Genomic DNA, 27,936 nt, shown 5'->3' with positions numbered 1-27,936 from the left:
CTATTCTTCCACGGGCACCACAGAGTTCTCCTTGTTCTCTGAGGGGATGGCCAGGTAGTCAGACCTGTGGAGGACACAGGAGGAGGAAGAGGACCAGCACTTCAGCACCCTGCGGTGGGAACTTGAGAAGAAGGAAGAAGCAGGGCCCAAGAACAAGGCCATCACAGAACAGCTCTGCATTCTTCCTGATTGTGTTTTCCAAGATAAAACCAGAATGGTTCTTTCTGCGGGTCAGAATAACGTATCCTCCCTGTATTTGTACATGAACACTCCAGCCAGTGGTGTATGAGTCTCCCACTTTTCCACGCCGTCTTCAGAACTTATTGTTAGACCAAAATACTGGCCAAACTAAATGGGTATGAAATTTATATTTTATACTTTCATTCCTTTTCATTTTCCTGATATCTGAAGTTGAACACTTTTTCACACACATCCTTATCAGCTATCTGGGTTTCTACTTCTAAAATTAATTCTTTTGCTCTTCTGCTTTTTCTTCTGAGATATTTATCTTTTGCTCATTGCTTTTTCTTTGATAGCTTCATATCTTGAAAACTCTTGCCAGTTTGTTTATAAAGTTTTGTATGAATTTTGTAATGAAAAAATTATTTTTACATAAAATATAGTGAAAATTATTAGTTTTTCTCTTTTGATTTGTGTCTTTTGTATTCTAAGAAATTATCTCTCTTCCCAGGTAATAATGATATTCTTTTATATTTCTTTTTTTTTTTTTTTTTGGTGGCACTGGGGTGGAACCCAGAGGCTTTCTACCTCCGGGCTATACTCCCAGACCTTTTTTCTCATTTACTTGGAAGAAGGGTCTCACTAAGTTGCTGAGAGCCTCACTAAGTAGCTGAGGCTGGCTTCGAACCTGTGCAATCCTCCTGTCTCAGCCTCCCAAGCGCGGGGATTACAAGCGTGTGCCACCACGCCCATCTATTCTTTTATATTTCTTTAATAGAATTTTGAAGTTTTAAATTTTACTTTGTCCTTAATTTTACTCAGTATTTTTTTATTTCCAGAATTTTTTTTGGTTCCCATTCAAATCTTATGCTTTGAGTTCCTTTTTAATTACTTTAACTACTTTTCTCCCCTCCCTTCTTTCTGTTTTTTTGTTTTGTTTTGTTTTGTTTTTTTGTTTTTTAGTACTACAGGGTGGAACCCAGGGGCTTTTCTACCTCTGGGCCATACTCCAAAACCTATTTTGTATTTTATTTGGAAACAGGGTCTCACTAAATTGCTGAGAGCCTAAGTAGCTGAGGCTGGCTTTGAACCTGCATGATCCTCCTGTCTCAGCCTCCCAAGCGCTGGGATTATAAGCATGCGTCACAACACCTGGCTTGTTTGTTTGTTTTTTAATCTGAGGCTTGAAATCTGGGACATTTTACCTTTGAACTATGTCCCAGCTCTTTTTATTTTGAAACAGGGTTGCTGAATGTCTTGCTAAATTGCTGACTCTGGCTTAGAAATTGTGATCCTCCTGTCTCAGCCTTCCAATTACTGGGATTATGGGTGTGTGCCACCATGTCCAGCTACTGTAACTATTTTAAACAAATTTATTTCCTATAGCTTATAAGGCCCTTATGTCTCTGAAACCCCTGGGACTTAATCCTGCACTTTTATTACTCCTGTTGCTGACAGTGAATCAATCTCTTCCTCCTCCTCCTCCTCCTCCTCCTCCTCCTCCTCCTCCTTCCTCTCTGTCTGTCTGTCTGTCTGTCTGTCCTCCTCCCCACTAAGCTACATTGCTAAGTTACCCAAACTGGTCCCCACCCTGCAACTCTCCTACCTCAGCTTCCAAAGTATCTGGGAATACAGAGGCACACCATTATGCTTGGCCTATTTTCTGTAGTAAATTTTAGTATTAGATTGGATTATGAAACAGATACAGCAGGAATATTAGTTCATAAAATCCTGTCAGGCCTTGGCTAAGAGTAGGCCCCTTCAGAAGAATTTTTCATTGGTTTCTTTATGAAACTCATTGTTATCCTTGGTCAAGGGCTAATTTTTTTTTTTTACTGAATTTCCCAGCTTAGAGTTTCCTTGATTATGAGTAGTATCAATTTAAGTCCTAGATATTGTGCAAACAGGCTTGTAGTTACTAATTCTTAAGATTCTCTTTTTTTTCTTCCTACTTAGAATCAGGCTAACATGAATAAGTCTCCTCTGGTTTTCCAAGGGCAAGTAGGATAGTTATTTTCTAGTCTGCTCTTCACTTGAGAGGTAGCACCGTGGGGATTCTTGCTCTGCTGGGGGCCTTCTTTCTAAGGCAGTTTCTTGTGTGGGCCCAGTTATGGATACTTCCTGTCCAAGTATAGGCACTTCCTGTCTAGTCATTAATACTTCCTGTCTAAGTTTTAGTACTTCCTGTCCAAGCACTAAAGCCAAGTAAATCACCAGGAATTAGAATCTTTCTCAGCATAACACTTTTTTCTATCCTCATATATAGTTGCCATTTTTATTTCCCTGAGATCCTAGACATCATACATTTCCAGGTGGTAATAGGCTAGGCTTTTTAGGTTATTACCTCAGTGATGTTGCTAGAAATCTGACTTTTAAAAATTTCCCCTGCCTTTTCTCTCCCCCAAATAACAGTCTCTTAGACTTTGCTCTTAGAGATTCTGTCATTTCTCACTTGTGTTCTGCTCTTTAGTGATTAGAATCTTGGTGCAATTGGTGAAGGTACAGATTCTGGACCCTCCTCTGGATATTCAGTCCAATTAATGTTCTAGGAAAAGATCCTTGCTTGGATCTCCTTAGCTAATAAAGAGCAGTGCCCAGGTAGACAGACAAACTCCCTGGGGTAGAGTAAGCAGCTGAATATGACAGAAAGACCATGGATGTTAGGAATAGAAGCCTGGGCTCAAATCCCATCTCTCCCTTAACTAAGCCACTTCACCACCTGCTTTGGCATTTATAAAATATTTGTAATAATGTTAATTTTATGAGGTCATGGTGGCAGTTGAGGGTCTTTGCCTAGAGGTTAAGTGTTTAGGCTCAGAGCTAGAAAGTTTGAACTTAAGCCTCACTTTGCATCTTATCATGGCTTTAGGAAAGCCCTTCCTAATTTCACCTTTAAAATGGGTATAATAATGTTACCTACTTCATAGGTTATTATGGGCAGAAAGGTGGAGGATATTTATAAATTGCTTAACACCTTACCTGTGTGAAAGAGTAAGCGCTCAGATGCTACTAGCTATTTTTTTTTTTTTTTTTTTTGCGGGTTTAGGGATGGAACCCAGGGGGCATTTGACCCCCAAGCTACAACCCCTGCCCTATTTTTTATTCTTTATTTTGAAACAGGGTCTCACTAAGTTACAGAGGGCCTCACTAAGTAGCTGAGGCTGTCCGCGAACCGTGATCCCCTGGTCTCAGCCTCCCAAAGGCTGGGATTATAAGCGTGCGCCACCACGCCCGGCCTAGCTATTCTTACTACTTTGGCATCTTTAAACTTACGCATTTTCTTGAGCTGCCTCTTCAGCCTTTGAGACCTTCCTGTAGCAATATATCATCTCGATGAGCAGCCACAAGGTGAGGAAGACTAGAAGGATGTACATCATGATTTCTGAGACCACGGAGGTGAAGTCCTCTCCAGCTGCAAGGACAAGCATGGAGTTCAGAATGCACATTCCATGAACCAAGAGCTGCCTGCCATTGAGTTATGGATGTATGAAGCCCATTTTATGTATTTTTTTTAACAGTACTGGGGATGAAACACAGAGGCATTCTACCTCAGAGCCACATTAAGTCATTAATTTATTTTGCAGTATTGGGAATGGAACCCAGGGCATTCTACCTCTGAGCTACACTCCCAGCCCTATTTTTTATTCTTTATTTTGAAACAGGATCTCACTCAGTTGCAGAGGACCTCACTAAGTAGTTGAGGCTAACTGTAAACCATGATCCTCCTGTCTCAGCCTCCCAAATGCTGGGATTACAAGTGTGCGCCACCACGCCCAGCTGAGGTTTTTTTTTTTTTTGTGGTACTGGGGGTGGAACCCAGGGGTTTTTCTACCTCCGGGCTATACTCCCAGACCTATTTTATACTTTATTTGGAAACAGGATCTCACTAAGTTGCTGAGAGCTTCACTAAATAGCCAAGGCTGGCTTTGAACCTGTGTGATCCTCCCAAACGCTGGGATTACAAGCGTGTACCACCATGCCTGGCTAAGGTATGGTTTAAATACACACTGATTTTCAGTACTGGAGCTGTCAAAGGCACTTCATGTCCTCTGACTTCTGTCGGTGTCCTCGCTGATTTTCATGGGCTGTTCTGGAGACAGGGATTAGGGAGAGATGGGTGGGAGAAGTAGTTGACAGAATCATAGACTGAGAGCAGGATTATATAGCTGGGTTCCACCTGTGCTACTGACTGGTATGTGTAAATAGTTTTTGTATCTGAGCTTTAGTTTCTAAGTTTGTAAAGTAGGGATAATAAGACACACCAGTCAGGGCTGCTGTGAATGTTATGTGACCTAGGTGTTTAAGAATATCTTGTGTGGGCTGTGTGTGTAATTCAGTGGTGGAGCAATTGTTGGCATGGGCAAGGTCCTAAGTGTTCAACTTTCAGTGTGTGCGCGCACCGCACACACACACACACACACACACACACACAGTGAAATGTAAAAGTCTATACAGACATCAGAACGTGTCTTATTTCAATCACTGTGACAGCTGACCTGCAGGTGCGGGAGGAGAGCCCTGGGGCAGGCTCATCACGGTCAAACCACACACTGGCAGCCACCTGTTCTCTTGAAATCCAGATGAGAAACGAGGATGTGCCAGGTGATCCGGACCCAGGCAGAGCTGAGTACTGGAGGATTCAGTGCACTAACCAGACAGTGCTCAGAGCTCTACTTCTGACACACAGAATCTGCTACCTCCCTGCCCAAAGCCCTTCCGTATTCCATGCTGATCCAGGATAAAGTCCAAACCCTACTGACAGGACACCGAGGCCCTCCACAGTCCACCTTTCTCATCTCCTTTCCATTTGGTTGGCCCAAAGAACTTTTAGAATCGCAGGACATTTCCTCTTTCCCTTCCCTCTTCCTGGATCTTACCTCCCACCCTCTGCTGCCTCTGTCCTGAACTCTTCTTCCTCTTCAGCCTCCTCAAAGTCCTAGACTCAAGTCCTCTCCAGGGTGAAGCCTTCCTGAGCCTCTCATGCAGAGTTCCCACATCCATCCCCGTGCACGCTTTCCATCCATCCATTACAGCAGTTCTCAGGATGGACTGTGATGTGCTCCCTCTCTTTTTTTACTGACTGACTGCTCATTCTGAACTAGCAGCCTGCTGTCTCATCTTGGAGTATTCAAAGTACTCAAGAAGTATTTGTCCAGTGAGTAAATATTAATAACTACTGATCATCTTTGTTTCATTATCAACAAAAATATCAATTAAAACACCATGGTACAGCCGGGCATGGTGGCACACACTTGTAATCCCCGTGCTTGGGAGGCTGAGACAGGAGGATCGCACAGGTTCGAAGCCAGCCTCAGCTACTTAGTGAGGCTCTCAGCAACTTAGTGAGACCCTGTTCCCAAATATAAAAAAGGTCTGGGAGTATAGTCCGGAGGTAGAAAGCCTCTGGGTTCCACCCCCAGTACCACACACACACACAAAAAAAACCATGGTACATAGCTGGGGGCATGGTGGCACACACCTGTAATCATAGTACTTGTGAGGCTGAAATAGGATGATGACAGGCTCAAGGCCAGTCTCTGTAACTTAGCAAGAACCTACTCCAAAATAAAAACAAAAAGGGCAGGGAGTGTATCCCAGAGTTAGAACACTCCTGGGTTCAAACCCTAGCACCGAACAAAACAAAACAAAAAATATCTTGATTATTTTATACTCTCCTCTATAGTGTGTGTGTGTGTGTGTGTGTGTGTGTGTGTGTGTGTGTATCCTTCATAAAGGGAGAGAAGTTGTAGCAACCTCCTCCCTTGCCAGTGCCCACAAGCAAATTAGATCCATGGTATGCAGTTATCCCCAAGATCCAAGTTATCCCTAAGGCTTTGTTTTAAAACACAAAACAAAAAAACTCCAATGACCTTCACCCATGACCTTCATCTCAAAGGAGCAGCCCAAGACCTCTGGGATCATCAGGGTTTCCTAAGGGGAGTTGGAGGTGATATATGCAGCCAGAGGCATATGAGAATGCTTCTAGTCCCAGTACTTGGGAGTCTGAGATGGGAGGACCACAGGCTTGAGGCCAGTCTCAGCAACCTGGCAAAGACCCTGTTTTAAAATAAAAAGTAAAAAGGTCTGGGAGTAGGAGTATAGCTCAGAGGTAGAATACCCCTGAGTTCAATTCCTAGTACGCCCCCATACACAGAAGTATAATATATGCATTATGGACAGCTCATAATCTTGTTAATAATATTAAACTACTACTATGCTGCCCGGCATGGTGGTGCACGTCTTAATTCCAACACTTGGATCACAGGTTTGAGGCCAGCCTCAGCAATTTATCAAGACCCTCAGCAATCTAGTGAGACCCTGTTTCAACAAAAAGAATAAAAAGGGCTGGGGGTGTAGCTCAGAGATAGAACACCCCTGACTTAAATCCTCAGTAACACACACACACACACACACACACACACACACACACACACACACACGGCAGGAGGAGGAATGCTGGTAGGAGGAAAAGATGCCACGGGAAGAGGGAGATGAGAAGTGCAAGACCTGGGTTCTGGTCCTGCTTCTAGGGCTGGTTTACTTCAATTGCTTAGCACGCCCTCACTCACTCCGCGGAGCTCTGTCTTCCCAGCCACAGGATGAGGGCCCTAGAGCGGCACCCTCCAAGTGCTGGAGGACTCCTGACTTAAACATACCAGATCCCCAGCGGAAATAGCTAAGCTTCTTCCTGGCCCTATGTCCTACCGGCTGCGAGGCTCTGTGGCTCCGAGATCAAGCTTGTTTTCCTTCTCTTCTCACCTGAGGCTTGCTCTGGTGCCCAGCAGGTGGACTAACTTGGCTTTGCCACATTTTCCACCAGCTGTGCCCCTGGGGTCCCTGGAGATTTAAGGGAGGGAGGGGGCAGACTGGAACCTTCTGGCAGGCACCAGGCAACAGTTCCTGATGGTGGACAGGAGAGGGCGCCAGGCTCCCTTCCCCAGGGAGGAGAGAGCGTAAACAGGAGAGAATAATGGAACCTTTGAACAGATGTGTCCCTTAGAGAGCTGCCCGTCCACCCCTGTGTCCCACACTAGAGGAGATGGCCTAGGGAGGGGAAATGAGTCATCAAGTCTTGATTCAGGTGGGCTGAGCAGCCTAAAGATCAGAGAGCTATCAGTTTGTGGCCATCTTCCAGCTGAGGATGGGTTTATATAGATTCCACAGATGGGGAAGTGGCTGCAGGTGTGATTGTTGCCAAGCAACACAAAGACAAAAATGCTTGTCCAACTTCCGTTCAGGGAGTAGCTCTCAAAGTGAGATTTGCAGCAACAGCAGCATACCCTGGCAATTTATTAGTCAATGCAAATTCTACAGTATCCAAAAACCCCTGTCCTAAAAAGCCCTGAAGTAGATTTTGATGAATTTGGGAAACTACTGGTTTGGAGGTTATATTCCTTGCAGACAGAAAGAGAGATGACCTCTAGATAATATCATGAGGTTTCAACTCAGGCAGCTGAGCATGGTAGTGCACACATGTAATCCCAGTACTTGGGAGGCTGAGATAGGAGGATTGCAGGTTTGTGGTCAGCCTCAGCAACTTAGCAAGACCCTGTTCCAAATTAAAATAAAATAAATGAATAAAAATGCCTGAGGGCGTAGCTTGGAAGCAGAATGTCCCCTTTGTTCAGTCTCTAGTGCTAGAAATAAAGATTGTGACACGGGCCAAGCATCCCAGACTCGCTAGCAGTCAGCTTCCCAGGGGAAAGCTTCCCTTTTGCTCTAGGACCAGGAAGAGTCGGAGTTTGCAGGAAGCTGGCTGCTCAAGGAAGATGGAGCCAAGGATGTCCTGCCCTTCCCCTCCCCACCCCCGCTGCCACTCCTGAAGATCAGGACACTGTTGAGACCCCGCACCTCAAACTCACCCTCCTCAGTGACTCGGAGCGGGATCAGCCGTGTGGTCTTCACAAAGGGCCGGTGTGCCTCAAACTCGAACTCCCGAGACACGTTGCAGGTGTAGAGGCCCGAGTCATTCAGAGTGACGTTGAGCACGGTGATGGACACGTCTTGCAGATCCTTGCTCCCGTTCCACTGCAGGCGCCCCTGGAAGGGGCTCTCCACCTCCTGATAGCCATTGCGATACTCATATATCTGCAGGTAGAGGAACAGAAGCAGGTAGAGGCAGGGCAGGAGGGCTGGATGGAAACAGGGTGGAGCAAAGGAGTGGAATTGTGCCAGGGAACCGTGTTACAGGGATTCCAGAGTATGGGGGTGGTACAAAGAGGTGCAGGGGAGGACAGAGAAGGGAGCAAAGACAAAGATGGGCAGAGGCAGCAGGAATCAGGACATGAGGACACGAGAAGAGGAGAGGCAGGATGGGGTAGTTAGGAAGAAGCTTGACAGGAAATGAGGTGGAAAGAGAGAGAGGACAAAGGAAGGTGGTAAGACATACAGGAGACGGGGTGGGGATGAAGAGGGGAGAGGAAGGGGCCTCAGGAGAGAGGTCAGGTGCCCCATGGAGCAGCCAGTGAGAACAAGGGGAAGAGACCAAGAGAGGTCATTTCATTAGTGATGAAGACACGTGGCAGCCAATCCTCAAAACGAGATGCTCTGAACTGGTACCCAGGGAGGGGCTACAGGGAAGTCTGGGCCAGGCCATGGCAAGGGAATTCAGAACACTGAACTGTGACCAATAATCAGAGAGCTGTCGACTAGGAGGTACATGTCAGGGCTTTCTCATTGGGCTAACTAAAATTTGTTCTTTTAAATTTAAATGTCTTTTTCTCAAATAATTCTATCATCTTCCTTTCCCCCCTATTTCCCCTCTTCTATTTTATTTTATTTTATGTATGTATGTATGTATGTATGTATGTATGTATTTATTTTTGGTGGTACTGGGAATGGAAGCCTTCTACCTCCGGGCTATGCTCCCAGACCTATTTTTATATTTTTATTTGGAAACAGGGTCTCTTAAGCCAGTGAGGGGCTTTGAACCTGCATGATCCTCCTGTCTCAGCCTCCCAAGTGCGGGGATTACAAGTGTGCGCCACCACGCCCAGCCTCTTTTCTTTTTCTGGTACTGGGGGTTGAACTCAGGGACATTCTACCTCTGAGCTATACCCCCAGCCATGTTTTGTTTTTTATTTGGAAACAGAATCTCTCTAGGTTGTTGCCAGTTCACTAGATTGCTGAGGCTGTCCTTGAACCTGAGATCCTCCTGTCTTGGCCTCCTAGGTACTGGGATTACAGCCGTGCACCACCATACCCTGCTTTCTGTTTCTGTATAGCTATGCTGTCCATTCTCGCCTCCACTAGCCACACATGATGATTTAAATTCAAATTCCCAGAAGTTGAATACAAAATTCAGTTCTTCCGCTGCACTTTCTCCCGGTCTGGGGCAGGCCTAGAAGCAGTGTGGGCAGTGGACATGATTAGACCTGAGGCCTCTGGGGGCCTTTGCATCTGGCCGAGGTGCCCAGCCTCCTGTAAGGGGGGCAGAAGCTTCAGTATCTGCTTCACTGATGTGTGGCTCTCAGGCCTAAGCCAGGCCGTGGGACGTCTCCCTCTGCTGGTCCCCATCTTGGCACCCCCGGAGGCCAACCTACATCAGAGGGGCACGCAGACCCTAGGGTCAGAAAGGAGTTCAGCTTTAGGAAAAGGAGAGAAGAGTAAACGGAACTCAGTTTCACCCTGTTGTTGTCTCCACTTAAAGTTTTTGTGGAGGAGAAACATATTCCCAGGACGGCGAGGTGCAGCGTGAAAGCCCTGATCTGCTGTCAGACGGCCGTCCTCAGCCCACGCTCTTACCCACCAAACCTCTTTGAGTCTTGGTTTTCTCTTTTCTCTCTGTGAGCACACACACACACACGTGTGTGTGTGTGTGTGTGTGTGTGTGTGTGTGTGTGTGTGTGTGTGTTGTGTGTGTTTATATATACATGCATACATACATACATTTATATATGTCTTATGTGTATGTGTTTTTTCTGCAGCAGAACACTCAACATAGTGCTTATTGTATTCTAGGAACTATCTGAAATGTATTAAAATTAGAACTCGGGAGTCCTGGTAACAACCCTACAAGGTAGCTACAGTTTATATTTCCATTTATTTATTTTTACTTTTTATTTTTTGGTGATATTGGGGATGGAACCCAGGAAACTTCTACTGGCAGGCTATTCCCCCAGCCTTTTAATTTTTTTATTTGGGAACAGGACCTTGCTAAGTTGCTGAGAGCCTCACTAAATTGCTGAGGCTGGCTTTGAACCTGTGATCCTCCTGTCTCAGCCTCCTAAGTACTGGCATTACAGGCATGTGCCACCATGCCCAGCACTTATATCCCACTTTAAAAATGAAGAAAAAAGCACCCGAAGGTTGAACAATGTATCCAGAGACACAGAACTAAAGGGTGGAATAAAGACTCCAGAATCAGTGACAGCATTAATAACGATCATCCCCGCAGGTGGACTCCAAAACACAACAGAGCCACACCAGCCTGGCACAAACCCACCAGACTGGCACTGGCTGTGGCCAGGAGTCTGGACATTCTTCTGCTCTGCCAGGAGCAAATTTCTTAGTTTCTGGATCCTGGAGAGGCCTGAGCAGGGCCTGCAGGAAGAATGGTGGTGTGAGTGCTTGGGAGCTGTGGCCCAGCAAGTCTCTACTTCAGAATTAGCTAACTCCTCTGCCTGCAGCTGCGGCTGCAGGAGGCTGACCGAATGAAGAACAGCTGCGGCCGTCCCTGGCATTATTTCACCAAGACTGTGAGAGTTAAAGGAGCCAGCAGAAGCCGGCTTGTAATCCCAGCATTTGGGAGGCTGAGACCGGAGGATCGCGGTTCGAAGACAGCCTCAGCTACTAAGTGAGGCCCTCTGCAACTCAGTGAGACCCGGTTTCAAAAAAAAAAAAAAAAAAAAAAAAAACAACAGGGCAGGGAGTGTAGCTCGGAGGTCGAATGCCCCTGGGTTCCATCCCCGGAGCCAGCAGAAGAAGACGCATCAAGTGCTGTGTGCACTGATGTTTGTATCACTTGGAACCTCACTATGATGTGTAACTACATCACATAAAAGTACCAAAAAATTTTTAAAGAGCTGTTATCTGGTATCACAACACTTCGTGTTCCTTCAGTTTCTCTGATAATTTAATCCCTCTTATGCAGAAGGTGCAAAGGGTGAAATACACACACTTTCACAAAAGGCCTGGCAGGGTGCCTCACCTGCAGCAGGCTCTAAATAGGATTTATTTCCTTATCCTCTTTCTTCTACTTGTAGCCAGAGCTGCTTGCTGCTTGCCAAGCGCCCTCCCTTTCAACAGACCCGGGGCTAAACTAAGGCTGTCAGTTATCTGCGAGGGGCTGTCAGTGCTTGGAAAAGAAAGAGCTGGGTGTGTTAGGTCGCCATCCCCCAGACTGTCTGGAGCCAGGCACAGAACAGCACAAGCCAGCAAAAGAAAGGCCGGAGCCGCAGTCTGACATACAAGGACATCTTTACCGCCCTCCGGCCTGTAGAACCACTCCACCACCGTGGTGGCCTCCACCTCCTCCCTCTTCATACAGGAGATGCAGCGGAGCTTCATGGGGTTGCCCTGGACGGCCTCCGTCTCTGAGGGCACTTCCACGCACACCGGGAGGCAGACGCTGACTGGAGAGCGGGCAGATGACAGGGTCGGAGCCGGCAGGAGGGACATGGCAGAGAGCAAGGAGGGAGGGAAGGAAGACAGAGAAGGGAGAATCATGAGTCACACTTGAAAACAGTCCTATCTACATGTCTAGACCTGCACCTGCATTTTCTAAGCGTACAGGTTGGAAACCGAGCAAGATGGCGGAGACCAGGGGCATCCAGGCATTGACTGAGCGCCTGCCCCTGGAGCAGTGGAGGGGCAGCAGGGGACAGCTGGAGCCCTACCCCGCAAGTCTCGGGTCCAGGTGGGAGACGAGCAGGCAGCCATCTTTCGACCACCTGCCCACCCTATCATTCAGCTGACATCTACTCCACGCCAGGCCTGACACTGGACTAGAGACAGCCATGAGCAGAATACTTCTGCTATGGTAATACAGGACAGAGCAGGCGGTATACTAGTGTTCTGTCCCTAAAGAGGGGTAGTTAGTTACTCCTGGCTGGGCTGGGGAGAAAGGAAGAGGAGACTGATGAGACGCAAGGCCAGAAAGGTAGATAGACAGGACTTGGCTGTGGAGGCCTCTGTGTGTTCTTTCTAGGATGCAACATCAAGCGCTCTAATGCCATGCAGAGATGGAGTCAGATCTGAGTTTTAAGAAAACAGTGGCTGGGCATGGAGGCACACACCTGTAATCCCAGTACTTGGGAGGCTGAGGCAGGAGGATTGCAGGTTTGAGGCCAGCCTCAGCAACTTAGCAAGACCCTTAGCAACGTAGTGTGAGCCTGTTTCAAACTAAAAAATAAAAAGAGCTAGTTTGTAGCTCAGAGGCAGAATTCTCCTGGGTTCAATCTTCAGTGCCCAAACAAATAACAACAACAAAACAACCCCCTGCCCCCCCAAACAAAAAAAAACCTGTGTGTGATTCTGAAACATGGTTGCAGATGGAAGACAGTACAGGGGTCTATGCAGAAGAGAAATACTAGTTTAAAAATGTGGCGAAGTGCCGGGCCTGGTGGCGCACGCTTGTAATCCCCGCGCTTGGGAGGCAGAGACAGGAGAATCATGCAGGTTCGAAGCCAGCCTTGCTGACTTGAGACCCTGTTTCCAAATAAAAATATAAAAAATAGGTGTCTGGGAGTGTCGCCCGGAGGCAGAAGGGTTTCCAAGAACCCCGGTACCACCAAAAAAAACCCCAAATGTGGCGAAGTCAGATGTCAGATTGTGGAGAGGCCACCTTGCATGCCACGTGGAGGTGTGTGCTTAGACATCTTTCCCTGTAGAAACTCAAAGACACAAATATCATATTGCAAATTCAGGAGACATCAGAAGTGGGGCACGGCTGCCTAAAGCCTGCCAGCGTGGGTTGCATTAACAGACATCCAGTGTGCAGAAGGAAGGCGGACCGGTTTCCCTGCAGTGTTCAGAACAAATCTGGGCTGTTATGCTAGTTCAGGATGTTACGATTCACAAAAGGAGTTGTTCAGTGAGTGTAAGCCCAAGACAAACCACAGGGTGAAGGGCCCACAGAGTCTGGTAAGGAATAAACGGGAGGTGTTGGGACGCAGAACATACCTGGCTTCAAATATTTCAAGGCCAGCAAGTGAAAAGGAAATTTGATTCTACCCAATTCCAAAAGTTATAAGAAAAAAAATGTAAGGCAAATTTAAAAAAGAGAATTTTCAAATGCTCAAGCTGTTTATAAATGCAAAAAATTTGGCGAGAAAGTTTATACCTTGTTGTTTGAAAGATTCAAAAATAAATTTGCCGTTGGAGGTGATGGCACAGGCTTGTAATCCCAGCATTTGAGAGGCTGAGACAGGAGGATCGCAGTTAGTGAGGCCCTCTGCAAATCATTGAGACCCTGTTTCAAAATAAAGACAAAAAATAGTGCTGAGGGTGTAGCTTAGAGGTAGAATGTCCTTGGGTTCCATCCCCAGCAGCGCAAATAATAATAATAATAATAATAATAATAATAATAATAGAATAAAATAAGTAAATAAAAATTAAGTTTTTCCCAAGCTGGCCATGGTGGCACATGCCTGTAATCCCAGTGCTTGAGAGGCTGAAACAGGAGGATGACAGTCTCAGCAAGTTAGCAAAACCCTCAGCAACTCTGTGAGATCCTGTTTTAAAATTAAAAAATGAAAAGGCTTGGGTGTAGCTCAGGTCATCCACAGTGAGCTTGCTTTTAAATCTCTCTCATAAAATACAAATGACCCCCAAGGTTCCATGCTTCGCAGAGTTCTTTCTGCAATCTTCTGCCCCTCTGTCCACACACAAATGTTTGCACAAAAACCATACTTCCTTAGAAAAAAGGCAACAGTACTTGGCTTTAACCTCATCACACGCTGAAGATGTTTATCTTCTGTTCCCCCTAGACATGGGCGCTCTCTCTCTTAAAGTGGTGAGACCCTAGCAGGGTGTGATGGTGCACACCTGTAATCCCAGTACTTGGGAAGCTGAGACAGGAGAAGCACATGTTCAAGGTCAGCCTCAGCAACGTAGGGAAATTCTCAGCAACTTGGCAAGATCTTGTTTCAAAACAAACAAACAAAAAGATGTAGGGGGCCAGACATGGTGGTACACTCTGGTAATCCAGCATTTGGGAGGCTGAGACAGGAGGATCGTAGTTCACAGAGAGCCTCAGCTACTTAGTGAGGCCCTCTGCAACGCAATGAGACCCTGTTTCAAAATAAAGAACAAAAAATAGGGCTGAGGGTGTAGCTCAGAGGTGGAATGCTCCTGGGTTCCATCCCCAATACCAAAAGAAAAAAAAAAAAAAGACCTGGGGTGTAGCTCGGAGAGAGAATAGCCCTGGGTTCAGTCCCCAGTATCAAAACAAACAAACAAACAAACAAACAAACAAAAAATGAGACTCTTTTAAAGGTTGCCAGATACAATTAGTGCAGTTTTTCCTGATGGTTCAAAACCAATTCAAATTATTTTATTCTGATTTTCCTATTTTAATTATAGTGCCTCTAGTGTTTAAACTCCAAGTTAAAAATGCAAATCAAATCTGCTGACTTCTATGTTAATCAAACACAATATTAATGTTTTAACTCAAAATTATTTTATGTCGCCGGGCATGGTGGCGCACGCTTGTAATCCCCACACTTGGGAGGTGGAGACAGGAGGATCGTGCAGGTTTGAAGCCAGCCTTGCTGGCTTAAGAGACCCTGTTTCCAAAAAAAAAAAAAAAAAATAGGTCTGGGAGTGTAGCCCGGAGGTAGAAGGGTCTCCAGGAACCTCAGTACCACCAAAAAAATATATATATATATATTTTTATTATATATATTTTATATTATATTATATATATAATATATTATATATATTATATATATTATATTATATATTATTATATATATTCTATATATTCTATTATATATTATTATTATATATTATATATATTTTATATATCATATACATTATATACATTATATATATTACATATTATATATTATATATATTATATATATTATATATAATATATTATTATATATTATATATTATATATTAATATATATTATATATTATTATATATAATATATTATTATATATTATTTATATTAATATATTATTTATATTATATATATTTATTATATATATTTTATATATATTTTATATTATATATATTTATATATATTTTTTATTTTTAAAAATAAAAAAATAAAAAAATATATATTTTATGTCAGTGTCATTTTAGCTCTAAGTAAGGGTTTTCTGTTTTTAGAAAAGAACTCTGCCAGTAGATGAACAGGCTGACCATTAACAGTGGGCTAGTTTTTTTTAAGTGATGTTGTTTCTTCTTTCTTCTTAGAAATCTGTTTGCATCATTACCTCAGGAGCAGGTAGCTTCAAGGAGCTTTCCAAGTCCTGATAATGAAAAGTGTGTGTGTGTGTGTGTGTGTGTGTGTGTGTGTGTGTGTGTGTGTGCTGAGAACCCAGAGGCATTCTACTTCTACCTCCAAGCTACACTACTAGCCCTATTATTTTTTTTTAATTTGGAAACAAGGACTCTCATAATTACTGAGGCTGGCTTTGAACTTGGAATCCTCCTGGCTCCATCTCCTAAGTACTGGGATTATAGGCATGCGCCTCCATACCCAGCTATTTTTTATTTTTAACCATTATTATTTCTGGTGCTAGGGTTTGAATCAGGAAAAGCACCAATGAGAGCACAGTTATAATCACAGAAGGAGGATGAAGATGGTACGTGCACTTAAAGGACTGAGTTTGAGCTATTATCTAATCTCTAGGAGACTCAGTACATTCACCAGCAAAATGTTAAAAAATAATATCCACCCAATATATCTGCCATGAAATTCTATGGGTTGATTTATGTGGATGCACTCTATATAAATGTCACTTAGGAATGTATTTTACCCTCCATTTGTGTATTCACTTATTTGGCAACTCTACTGAGTACCCACTGTGCGCTGGTTGTTGTTCTAGGTGCTGAGAACCAAACAGAATCATCTTTGTTCTCATGAAGCCAATGTTCCAGTTTTGGGGGATACGAAACTAAAACAAACCCCATTGTATTGTAATAAGTGAGGGAGGAGAGAACTAAAAGAAAAAGGTAGAAAGAAGACAGGAAGGAAGGAAAAGTAAAAATATAACTTTAATATAAAAAATCTGCTATCAAAATTCCTTATACATTCAGTCCCCAAGCCAGTTCTCTCTTCCAGACCTGTCTCTTCCCAATTCCTGAGGAATCTGTAACTCTTAGAATTAGCTCAAATAAAAAACTATAATTACCCTGTATAATATTAATTAACCCCAATGAATAGTTTAAGATGATGTTAATTCTTTTTTGTCACACTGAGGATTAAACTCAAGGGCATTCTATCTCCAAGCTATACCTCCAGCCTTACTTTTATTTTATTTGGAAATAGGGTCTTGCTAAGTTGCTGAGGCTGTCCTTGACCTGTGCTTCTCCTGTTTCAGCCTCCCAAGTGCTGGGATTATAGGTGTGCACCACTACGCCCAGCTTGAGATGATATTTTAAGGAAACTATAATTTAGGGGATTTCCAGCTTATCTTTTGATCAAATGATGAAGCCATGATTTTCTTAAGAACCTGGAAAATGGCCAGACCATTATAAACTGGCTTGTGAACCATATATGGTGGTACACACCTGTAATCTCAGTACTTGGGAGGATTAAACAGGAGGGTTGCAGGTTCAAGGCCAGCCTCAGCAACTTAGTGAGACTTTGTATCAAAATAAAAAATAAATAGGGCTATGGATGTACTTCAGAGATAGAATGTCTCTGGGTTCAATCCCCAGAACCACACAACACAACACACACACACACACACACGCACACACACATCCACTCACATACACACATATAAATAAGTTAAAAAAAAATAAACCAGCGTGTGATTATGGGACTGATGCCACCCTCACATACCTTCCCAATACCCATCCTTCAATGAGATTCCTTTATTTTTTTTTATTTTTTGAGATTTTGTAATTCTGAAAAGCTAGTAACTTCCATGATCACTGGCCAAAGTGACTTCCAAGAATTCAAGTCAATTGAACCACACGAACTTATCAACCTAATCTCTTGTGTTGAGTCACAGATTGATGCCAAATATCTGGTAATATTTCCATAGGGATTTTAAAGGACTAACTCTAATAAGGGTTGAAAAGTTCTAGCCCAAAGGTTTCTGTGATCTTGGTTTCTCACTGTGTACTTTTGTCCAGAAGACAGAACTTTAAGCACATGTAGGTCTTTATTTATAGATTCTTACACATGTGTGTTCCTTTGTGTATGTGTGGGAGGGTGTGCATGCCAGTATTCACCACCAGTCTCTTGTGCTTAGCATTAGCAGCAAATGGAAAGCAACTATTTGTACTGATGCAGGTGTGTAGATCCAACAGTGCCTTGAATGCTCTCGTGATTCAGTTGCAGAAATGAATATCTTTGTTCTTATTACCTCTGTGTCTTACTATCACACTGCCATCCAATCTCTGTCTCTGGCCCTTCCTGGTCATGAGATTTTTCTTCTTCCTGTTCTGTGGTTTAGTCAAATACTAAGTCTGCATTAGGACTAAATGCCACTGTTCTGTGTTTGCATCATGAAAACTCTTTTCAAAATTATAATTCTTTCCATGAGATTCCTTTAAAAGAAGAGCCATAAATTGGGCATGGTGGCACATGCTTGTAATTTCAGCATTTGGGAGGCTGAGACTGGAGGATTGTGGTTCATGGACAGTCTCAGCTACTTAGAAAAACCCTTCACAACTCAGTGAGACCCTGTTTCAAAAAATAAAAAATGAAAAGACTAAAAAATAGGGCTGGGGGTATAGCTCAGAGGTAGAATGTGCCTGGGTTCCATCCCCAGTACTGCAAAGACGAAGAAGAAGGAGAGGAGGAGGAGGAGGAGGAGGAGGAGGAGGAGGAGGAGGAGGAGGAGGAGGAGGAGGAGGAGGAGGAGGAGGAGGAGGAGGAGGAGAGGAAGAGGAAGAGGAGGAGGAGCCATGAAAGACAAATGTATCTTTCACGCTGCAAATGGCCTGCATCTTTCCATGAATGTGTATTTCTTGTTTTCCTGAGCAAACCTCTATGTCTTTGACTGGTTTGTACTGAAATTTTTTTCTGTCACGTAAGCCAAGGACCCCACCGTCCTAGGTTGTGTTCGCCTCTCCCACTGAGAACTGCTCTGGACTCTTTAAAGAATCATCTCTTCTCCCATGACAATAAGTGCTGTGAGAAAAAATAAAACAATAAAGGAGAGAGAATTGTGTTAGTTCACACAAGATAGTTGGAGGGAAAGAAACAGGAAGGAGGTTCAAGGGTCCAAAGGAGTGTCAGCAAAAAGCCAGGTGTGGTGGCGCACACTTGTAATCCCAGTACCTGGGAGGCTGAGACAGGAGGATCACAGGTTTGTGGCCAGCCTCAGCTACTTAGTGAAGCTCTCAGCAACTTAGTGAGATCCTGTTTCCAAATAAAAAATAAAATAGGCCTGGGGGTATAGCTCGAAGGTAGAATGTCCCTGGGTTCTATCTCCAGTGCCACAAAAGAAAAGAGAGAGCCGATTGTGGGAAATAACAGCAAGCAAAATAAGAACAGTGGAGATGAAGCAGGAGAGAGGCCAACGCAGCCCCACGTGGGTGATAAGGGAGCGCTGGAGGGTTCTGTGTGGTTGGAGAACTTGATGTCATCTGTGCTAAATTACATGACCAGCCTGCTGTGTTGAGGATAAGTTGGAGAAGTGACAGGGGACGAGGGTGAAAACGAAGAAGGGTTAGGAGGCTGGTACCGCGGGCAGATGGGGAGGCGACTGGCTTGAATAAAGATGACAGTAGAGTTAGAGAACATTGTGCTAAGTGAGATCCGCCGAGCTCAGAAAGTCAAGGGTCAAATATTTTCTCTCCGCTGGGCGTGGTGGTGCACACTTGTAATCCCAGCATTTGGGAGGCTGAGACAGGAGGACTGCGGGGCAAGGACAGCCTCAGATACTTAGTGAGGCCTCTGCAAACTCAGTGAGACCTGGTTTCAAAATAAAGAATAAAAAATAGGGCTGGGGGTGTAGCTCGGAGGTCAAATGCCCCTGGGTTCCATCCTCAGTACCAAAAAAAAAAAAAAAAAAAAAAAAAAAAAAAACCAAACTCTCATATGTGGAAACTGGAGAGAAAATAGGAAACAAAAAACTTCAGATAAATGTGGAGAAGATCAGTAGAATAGTGGAAGGGGTTAGGGGAAGGGAGATGAAGAGGAAAAATGAAATGATAAAATAAATTATTCAGATTATGCTATGCCCACGTATGAAGGCATCACCACCAACCTCACTATTATGCACGGGTGGGGTGGGGAGCAGGGTGGGACCTGAAGGGAAACAGCGAGACGAGCCCATGTCTGTTTGTATGACTTTGAGCCTCGCTGTGATGTATAGTTACAATGCACTGATGAAAGAATATTTTTAAAGATGATAGTAGAGGGAAACATTTGCTGCCTTAACACTGTTGAACAGGTGAAGCAGGGTGTGTGCTCTGGTGATAAGGAAGAATGGCAGTGATCGGCTCACAGCAGCTTCACTTAAAGGGGGGGAGTGGGATCCAAGAGTCAGAACGGTGAGCATGGAGTGGGGTGTCCTCATCTGTTCAGTGAAAATAACGCAAGATATCATTAGAAAGCAAGACCCAAAGCTTAAGGCAGGAGAACACTGCTCCTGGGGGCCTCTCACCTCATTTGCAATATGACTTCCTGCTCCTTCCATCAAGAGGCAAAGTCTGCTTCTCCACGTCCCATCTCCAGCACACCACTGTCTTTCTTTCTATGAAATTCTCTAGGTATCCAAGAACAGACTGTACATATGGCAGGAGCTCAACTCACATTGCTGACTGCAAATGAAAAACCCCTGGGATAACGATGGTCAAACCATTTGGCCTTTGGAGTCCTCTTACAATCTCTATAGTAATAATGAGGAAACTTATAGGGTGGATATGATGTATTAGTGATGATTATATACAACTCCTCTACTACCTTCACATTATTTTCTTCTTTGGTCATTGTCAAATTGCCCCTCATGAGCTCACTCTAGAATTCTTCCTTTCCAATAAGATAACAATGGCTTCAATTAGGATGTAAGTAATTTCCAAAAAGAGGTGGTGAGAAATGAAATTAATATCCTGAAATGGCTCGGCCTATCAGATTAGCTTGCCACTTAGCAGGGCCTTGAAGGAATAAGATCCAGGGAGGACTACTAGGAGAAGAGAGAAACACTTCCCAGCTCAGGAGGCGGGGACAGGAAAATAGAGCTGTGGAAGAAGAGCAGGAAAGGCCCGAGGAGCTAAAGAAGGGGTGCAGCCCTAGGAAAGGTGTGTGTGTGTGTGTGTGTGTGTGTGTGTGTGTGTGTGTGTGTGTGTTAGAAGATAAATGCTAAAACCACAATTTCACCTGGCTGCACAGATGTCCACAAGAGATGCTAGAAAGAGCACTGGAAAGCTGACATCACAAGATAAGGATTCTCTAGCAAGTCTGTTCCCCTCTCTGAGCTTATTTTATCATTTCTCAACTGAAAGTAACACTCCTTTTCCCTCATTACCCTATATGATTGATATGGGGACCAAAGCAGTGATGAATAGAATATTGCTTTGTAAACTGTGAAATACCAAGCACATATAGGTTTTAAAATTATTATTATTATTACATTATTTAATAAGAGAAATAAGGAATTTTTAAATAATACATGCATAAAGTAAATGGACAGGCCTCTTTCCATTAATGGTGGGCATCTTGTAAAAGGTGGGGCATGCCTAGGCTAAATGCTTTCTGATTTTAGAATTATATGCGAATAAAATAAAACTATGTGAGTGAGGTTCTTCCTCTTATACTGAACAGCCAGGCATCCTGAACCACTGTTCTTTTTCTTCTGCAGCTTCTTAGTTTGTTGGACCATTTCTCAGGCTACAAAGATACTGATAATGAGCAAGGATGGATGTAATAATACATACAGTTTTTTCAAAGTTTTTTGGGGGGTGGTGGGGGATGGGTACTATGTTAATTCTTGCCATATTCTACAAATATTTCCCTATTATTCAGCTGTGAGACTGAAATAGATGTTAGATATCATCTATGCCAACTTCCAAACTTTACATATAAGGAACCAGATACCTTAGGGTTGTTATATGGTAAGATAAAGGTGACCCAGGCTTTGTAAGCCCTAATAAAAAAAATTCTAAAGTATACCTTGTATTGTCCCCCCCACACTAGAATTTGGGTAGAAATGTTAAAATCGTGGCGTTTGGAGGGAGAGTCTCTTCAGGCTGCACCCTGGCCCTCCTCTGAGACTTCAGTCTCCTCCATGCTCTCTCTCCTCCTCCAGGCTAACCTCTCCGAAGCCTCACAACTCTAGTTTTCCCTGGAGCAAATCTCAGCCTTGATCTTCAGGCAGGTGAGCTCATTGGCAACCTATTATGTCTGCCTCATCACTAAGTCTGGTGTACTCCACTGGGATGGACGGCAGTGGTTCTGCCCTTGGGGATGCCATTACTCTCTCTCTCCTCATCCTGCCCTGTCTCAGCATTTTGTTCAACAGGAAGCATGGCTATGCCCCTGGTCACATGCAAAATCCCCATAATGCTGGCAACCAGAGTTAGTCCCAGAGGCTTGACACAGTGGTGCTAAGGTGAAGAAGAAAATTCTCATCATCTTGCCTGCCATGGCCCAGGCAGAATGAGTTTCATGCCCACAACAGAATCATGGTCCCACATGTTTACTTTCAGTAAGGGAACAAGCACAATCCAAATTTATTGATTTTAGCATCATGGAGGAAGATAGCAAAAATCAGTTAAAGCAACCTATCAACTGAAGATAATTTATATTTGATCTGAGTATCTAATCAGAGACACTAAAGCAGAGATGCTTAGAACTGTGCATGCACACACATGCACACACACATTACTACAGCCTCATCAATCCATTCAGATGTCCACACTAACGTACAGATACATATTACTGCACACACTCAGACATGGAGACATACAGAGACACATGGAAAAGAATGGTCACGACCACGTATGAAAACATTATCGAGTAGACTCTTGACTCCCTTTGCAGACATGCATGCACCCACTCCACGCCCATCCCTGAAGCTGCTCTGCTCAGCCTCACTGCTGCAAGTGTAGGATCCCCTTATTTGCAAAGGGAAGGTCATCTCAGTCTCTTACAGTTGACAAGAGTTTATTTATCTTTGAGGGAAAAAGCACCTCTCCATCAAACCATCTTAGCGATACATATTCATGTACAACAACAACAATAAGAAAATAGATGGCTATTTATCTAACACGTAGCAGCAAATGTCTGGAACCTGCTTTCCTCCCGCTCTTTATAAAATGAAGCAGATGGGTCTTCAATGAAAGAATTGCATGGATTTTCACCCTTAAAATCCATGAACTTTTGGGTGTGCTTTTTAAAAAATAATATAGAAAAACTGGAAAACTCAGTGAGCTTTCCAAAACTGATGCCTCATGGAGAAATGAAATGTTACTGCAAGTGAGATTTTTTTTCTTTTTATAATGAATGTGACTATATTCTTTCAGCAAAAGGGAGGAGGAGGAGAAGAAGGAGAGAGAGGAGAGAGGAGAGAGGAGAGAGGAGAGAGGAGAGAGGAGAGAGAGAGCGAGCCAGCCAGCCTAGGAGGGGTGTGTGTGTGTGTGTGTGTGTGTGTAAGAATCACCAGTCAGGGCAGTGGGGAGGTGCATTCCGACCTCACGATCTCAGCTCTTATGAAGTCCACACAGATCTCCATGTCTGGCTGACGTGCACAGAAGAAAGACGACCAGAGTTCCTTTTTGACACCACGACATCAATAAATGTTATTAATGTTAGCTCGATTACTGCTATCTGCATCCGCACAGTAGGGGCTGATACTTACCCCAGTAGATGAGCACGAAGGAAATCAGAGGAAGCAATCTGTTGAAGGCAGGCATCTTTTTCAGCGGGTGGCTTCGGGGCTAAACAGAGAGATTCCCTCAGCCAACGACTGCGCCTTCTTTCGAGGAAACCCTTTGGGACGAACTGCCCCAAGGGGGCGACTTTCTGGCTGAAAGAAGGGCCAAGCGCCGTGCCTGGGGAGGCTCCGCGGACGCTTGGAACCGGGTGGGGGTCTCAGCTGAAAGCTAGCCTCGCAGACCTCCCCAGTTCGAGGGAACCGGGCGGCAGCGCCGCGCTGTCCCCGGAGCCGGTGGTGGGAGGAGGTCGAGGATCAGCACCACGGACAGATCCTCCCCGCCCACCCGGAACTTCGCATTCTGCGCGCTCGGCAGGTCGGCTAGGAGGCTGGGCTGCCCCAGGGGCTCATGTCGACTCCCTCTCGCCTCCCCCAGGAGCAGGTGCCAGGACGCACTGACACCCGGAGCTCGGGGCCGTTCTCCAGCTGGGCGTGACCCACGCGAAGCCACCGCGGCCGCCCGTCCAGGCGGCCGAATCCCTGCCCCGTCGGTGTCGTTCGCGTGGACCTGGGCTCGGCAGGAGGCCCTGAGGGGCCGGGAAGGAAGCTCACGCTCCCGGGAATGGCGACCTCGGAGGTGGCGCGGGCGGAGGGAAGCCCCTTCCCGGAGCTCTCCTGGACCGTGCGGGGCCGCGCCCTGGGTGGCCGGGGCTCCGCGGCCCTCTCCAGGCCCCCCAAGCACTGGGTAGGTTAGCCCTGACATGCGCAGGCGGCTCTCCGCCCCCCCCCCCCCGCGCCACCGCCGACCCTCCCCTTTGGGCACACACTCCCCACCCCCAAATAGGCGTGCCCCTCCCAGCGCCCAGCGCGCTGCGGAGCGGAGGCGGAGTCCGGCGCAGCGCAGCGCATACCCCGCCAGCAGCCGAGGTGGCTAGGTTGGCTGGCTCTTTCTCCCTGGGTCAACACAGAGCACGGCATCGCCCCCCCCCCCCACCAGCTCACGCCCTCCGAGCCGCAACCCGGCTCGGGCGCCCGCAGACGAGCTGGTCTCCAGGACCGGGAATGGGAGGGCCGAACCTCTTTCGGGCAGTGATGTCATCTGCAATGTACACAATTACAGTTCTTTCCCCCAGTCCCCTCCAGCTATCCCTGCCCAGACTTTGTCTGGGTAGATTGATCAGCTGGTGCAGCACTTCGGGAGCAGCACGATAATGGCTAATTAGGGCGAGTGGGTAGGGACAAGGCGCACCTGTTCGCAGATTCTCATCACCAGCAGGGGATGATCCAAAAGTCAGCCCGAGGAGCGCTGGGGGCGGCGTAAAAGAAGACAGCTCTTCCCTCCCCAGGTTCGTTGCTGTCCTTGCTACTGCTGGAACCACGTTTTTAAATGATTTTCACTTTTATTACAGATATGTGGTGGTTTGGCGTTTTCCAACTGTTAGCCACTCCCTCGCGATAGCAGCTGCTTGTGTCCCCGCCCCGTTTCTGGAAAGGAGACCTGAAACTTTACACTCGGTTATAAACTCCAGTTGACATAACAGGTTAGGAATGCTAGGAACCGAAGCGAAAGGTTCACAGAGAAAGATGGGCACCGAAGCCTGCCCCCAGCCGCCCTCTTCCCATCCCCTCGGCGCTCTCTTGCCTAAAGGAGCCGCTTAACACAGATGCTCCAAAAGGGAGCGCGGTGACAGCTGGCCGTCAGGGGACCACGCACAGGAAATGCTCCCCCTAACCCACCGCACGCAGGCCACCGACAGCCAAGAAGCCGCACGCTCCACGCCCGCTTCAGGACCGGCCTTCCTTGCTGGGGAGTTACAGTTGACTTGGTAGAACCTCTTTTTCAATGCATGGATCCCCAAGAACATTCCCAATGAAGGTGCTTGACCTTTTCTCTGTAAAAGTTTATGGCTTCACCTTTTTCTAATGTTTAAGAAAGTTCTTTTTCTCAACTTCCATCAAATGTTCCTGATACTATTTTTTCCTTCAAAGAGCGATTTATGCTTCCTTCATTTCCCACCACAAGAAATTTTTTGTTTGGAGCTCAGCTTCCTTAGTTTTCTTTTTCTTTCTTTCTTTCTTTCTTTCTTTCTTTCTTTCTTTCTTTCTTTCTTTCCTTCTTTTTTTTGGTGGTGGTGGTACTGGGGCTCCTGGAAGCCCTTCTACCTCTGGGCTACACTCCCACGGGCTACACTCCCAGATCTATTTTTTAACTTTTTTATGTGGAAACAGGGTCCCTTAAGCCAGCGAGGCTGGCTCCGAACCAGCGCGTTCCTTCTGTCTCCGCCTCCCAAGCGCGGGGATTACAAGCGTGCGCCACCACGCCCGGCTTTCTTAGTTTCTTTCACTGTAATTTCTCATTTGGTTCCCAACTTTAGCCTGATCTCTTTCTCAGGAGGATTTCCACTTTATTGCATGATTCTCTAAATGACTGACTCTGGGGTCTGACCAGTTTAAAGCCAGGGGAATTCTGACCAGATTTGCTGCTCACTTGCTTTAGAGAGTTATCTACTCAAATATATCTGAGTCATGTTTCATATGAAATGTGATTATGTTCAATTAAAATCTTGAAGAAGTAATTTTCACTTGACTGATTACAGAGACATTTTGTACTTGTGCAGGGAGTTTTAGAAAATTTATTAGGAAACTTTGTACTTATTGCTGTTAAATTTTATTGGTTGTAACCAAGTATCACATTCTGTTAAAGTTTTATTTAATTCTATTTCAAAACCCAATATATCTTTCTTCTTTAGTTTCATTTCATTTCTAGGTTTGACAATAACCTGATCTGCACAGAAAGGCTTTTTTTTTTTTTTTTTTTTTTGCGGGTCTGGGGATAAAACCCAGGGGCATTCTATCTCCGACACCCCCTGCCCTATTTTTTTTTTATTCTTTATTTTGAAATAGGGTCTCACTGAGTTGCAGAGGGCCTCACTAAGTAGCTGAGGCTGGCCGTGAACTGTGATCCTTCTGTCTCAACCTCCTGAATGCTGGGATTACAAGTGTGTGCCACCACACTTGGCTCGACATAGAGGCTTTAAAAAAATGAATAAAAAAAGAGAGAGTCTTTTGGCATGTTCCTCAAATCTCATGCTAGCTTGAGAATGAGCTACTAATTAAACTTCTTTTTTGGTATTGGGGATTAAACTCATGGACAGTCAACCCCCAGATACAATCTTATTTATTTATTTATTTATTTATTTATTTATTTAGAAGCTGTCTCATTAAGAGGCTGAGGCTGGCCATGAGCATGTGTTCCTCCTGTCAGCCTCCAAGTACTGGAATTACAGGCATGCACCACCACCTCCAGCTCTAATTAAACTTTAGTACAATTGCTCAACCATAAATCAATACTGAAGCACATTTTCCTAATGTGTAGCATAACACATTTTTTTTTTTTTTTGGTGGTACTGGGGTTCCTGGAAACCCTTCTACCTCCGGGCTACACTCCCAGACCTATTTTATACTTTTTTATTTGGAAACAGGGTCTCTTAAGCCAGAGAGGCTGGCTGTGAACCAGTGTGATCCTCCTGTTTCTGCCTCCCAAGCACAGGGATTACAAGCGTGCGCCACCACGCTCAGTTAGCATGACACATTTTGAAAATTTAGAATAAAAGGAATCAGATTTAAAATAATCCACAGGAAAGAAGTCCAATCAATGATGTACATTTATATGGAAAAAGATTTTCATCAATATATGTCAAATCATTCTAAAGTAGAATGGATTCTTTTTGTTATGTTCAAACAATTGTGAGCCCCCCAAACAGGGAAATTTAGGGGGACAAATATAAATAACTTAAAAATTTGGAGTAGATTGTGATAATGTTTCAATAATTTTCAACTCTATGATTTTATGGAAAGTCTCACCAAGATTGGGATACACAGAATGACTAAGATTATTTTCAGTTCAATAATTCTACTGAAGCTGTGTGTGGTGGCATGCACACATGCTTGTAATCCCAGTATTTGGGAGACCGAGACAAAAAGATTATAGGCCAATCTCGGCGACTTAGTGAGGCCCTCTGCAACTTAGTGAAACCCTGTTTCAAAATAAAAAATAAAAAATAAAGCTGGAGGTGTAGCTCAGTGGTAAAATGCCCCTGGGTTCCATCCCCAGTACCACACAAAAAATAAATATATAAATATATTCTATTGAGCACCCTACAACCACCACCATGGGCTTAACTTTGCATAGTGTTTTATGTCTATATAATGGTTCAGATTTAGAATGTCCCCCTAGTTCTTATGAAAACAAGAAACAATGTTAGAAGTGGGTCTTGGTTGCTAAGAATGGGTCCCCTTGGGGGGTGTGGCCTTAGAGACTATCTAAAATCTCTCCTACCCTTGCTCACTCTCCCTCCCCCCTCTTCTTGTCTCTAAAACCTTATGATGTCCATCCCTCTGCTTTCCACCTCCATGCCCTGAACTCCCCAGACCCGGTTTGACATGGACTAAACCCTGAAATCTCCAAAACTGTGAGCAAATATATCTACCTTCTCCTGAGTTGTGTGCTCAGTTGTTTTGGATTATGGCAGTGAGAATGTTGGCCAGAAAGTCCATTTATTGTGTGTGTGTGTGTGTGTGTGTGTGTGTGCATGTGTGTGCATGTGTGTGTTACTGAAGATTGTACCCTACCTCTGAACCAGACCACCAGCCCTATTTTATTTTTTATTTTGAAACAGAGTCTCACTAAGTTACCAAGGGCATTGCTAAATTGCTGAGGCTAGCTTTGAACTTGTGATCCTCCTATCTCAACCTCTCAAATATTAGATTAAAGTTTGTGCCACCACACCCAGCTAGTTCTTATCT

At 44.8% G+C, this 27,936-nt stretch overlaps 1 protein-coding gene across 2 annotated transcripts; it reads right to left on the bottom strand.

Annotated features, from left to right (window-relative positions):
- SCN3B (sodium voltage-gated channel beta subunit 3) lies at window positions 1-23,170 on the bottom strand (the record flags this gene model as incomplete). Of its 2 annotated transcripts, none has more annotated exons than XM_080693278.1 (5): window positions 1-64; window positions 3,454-3,592; window positions 8,043-8,268; window positions 11,590-11,749; window positions 23,112-23,170. In XM_080693278.1, the coding sequence occupies 5 exons, from the start codon at window positions 23,168-23,170 to the stop codon at window positions 1-3; spliced, it is 648 nt and encodes a 215-aa protein (XP_080549404.1). The 2 variants fall into 2 exon arrangements, with proteins under 2 accessions (XP_080549404.1, XP_080549403.1); XM_080693277.1 differs by having other exon boundaries at window positions 11,590-11,753; window positions 23,116-23,170.
- Between the last annotated feature and the right edge of the window lie 4,766 nt (window positions 23,171-27,936).

The sequence above is a fragment of the Muscardinus avellanarius genome, assembly GCF_963383645.1.
Source record: "Muscardinus avellanarius genome assembly, chromosome: 1".
Taxonomy (NCBI): Eukaryota; Metazoa; Chordata; class Mammalia; order Rodentia; family Gliridae; genus Muscardinus; species Muscardinus avellanarius.
This window is presented reverse-complemented; position numbering and strand designations above follow the sequence as displayed.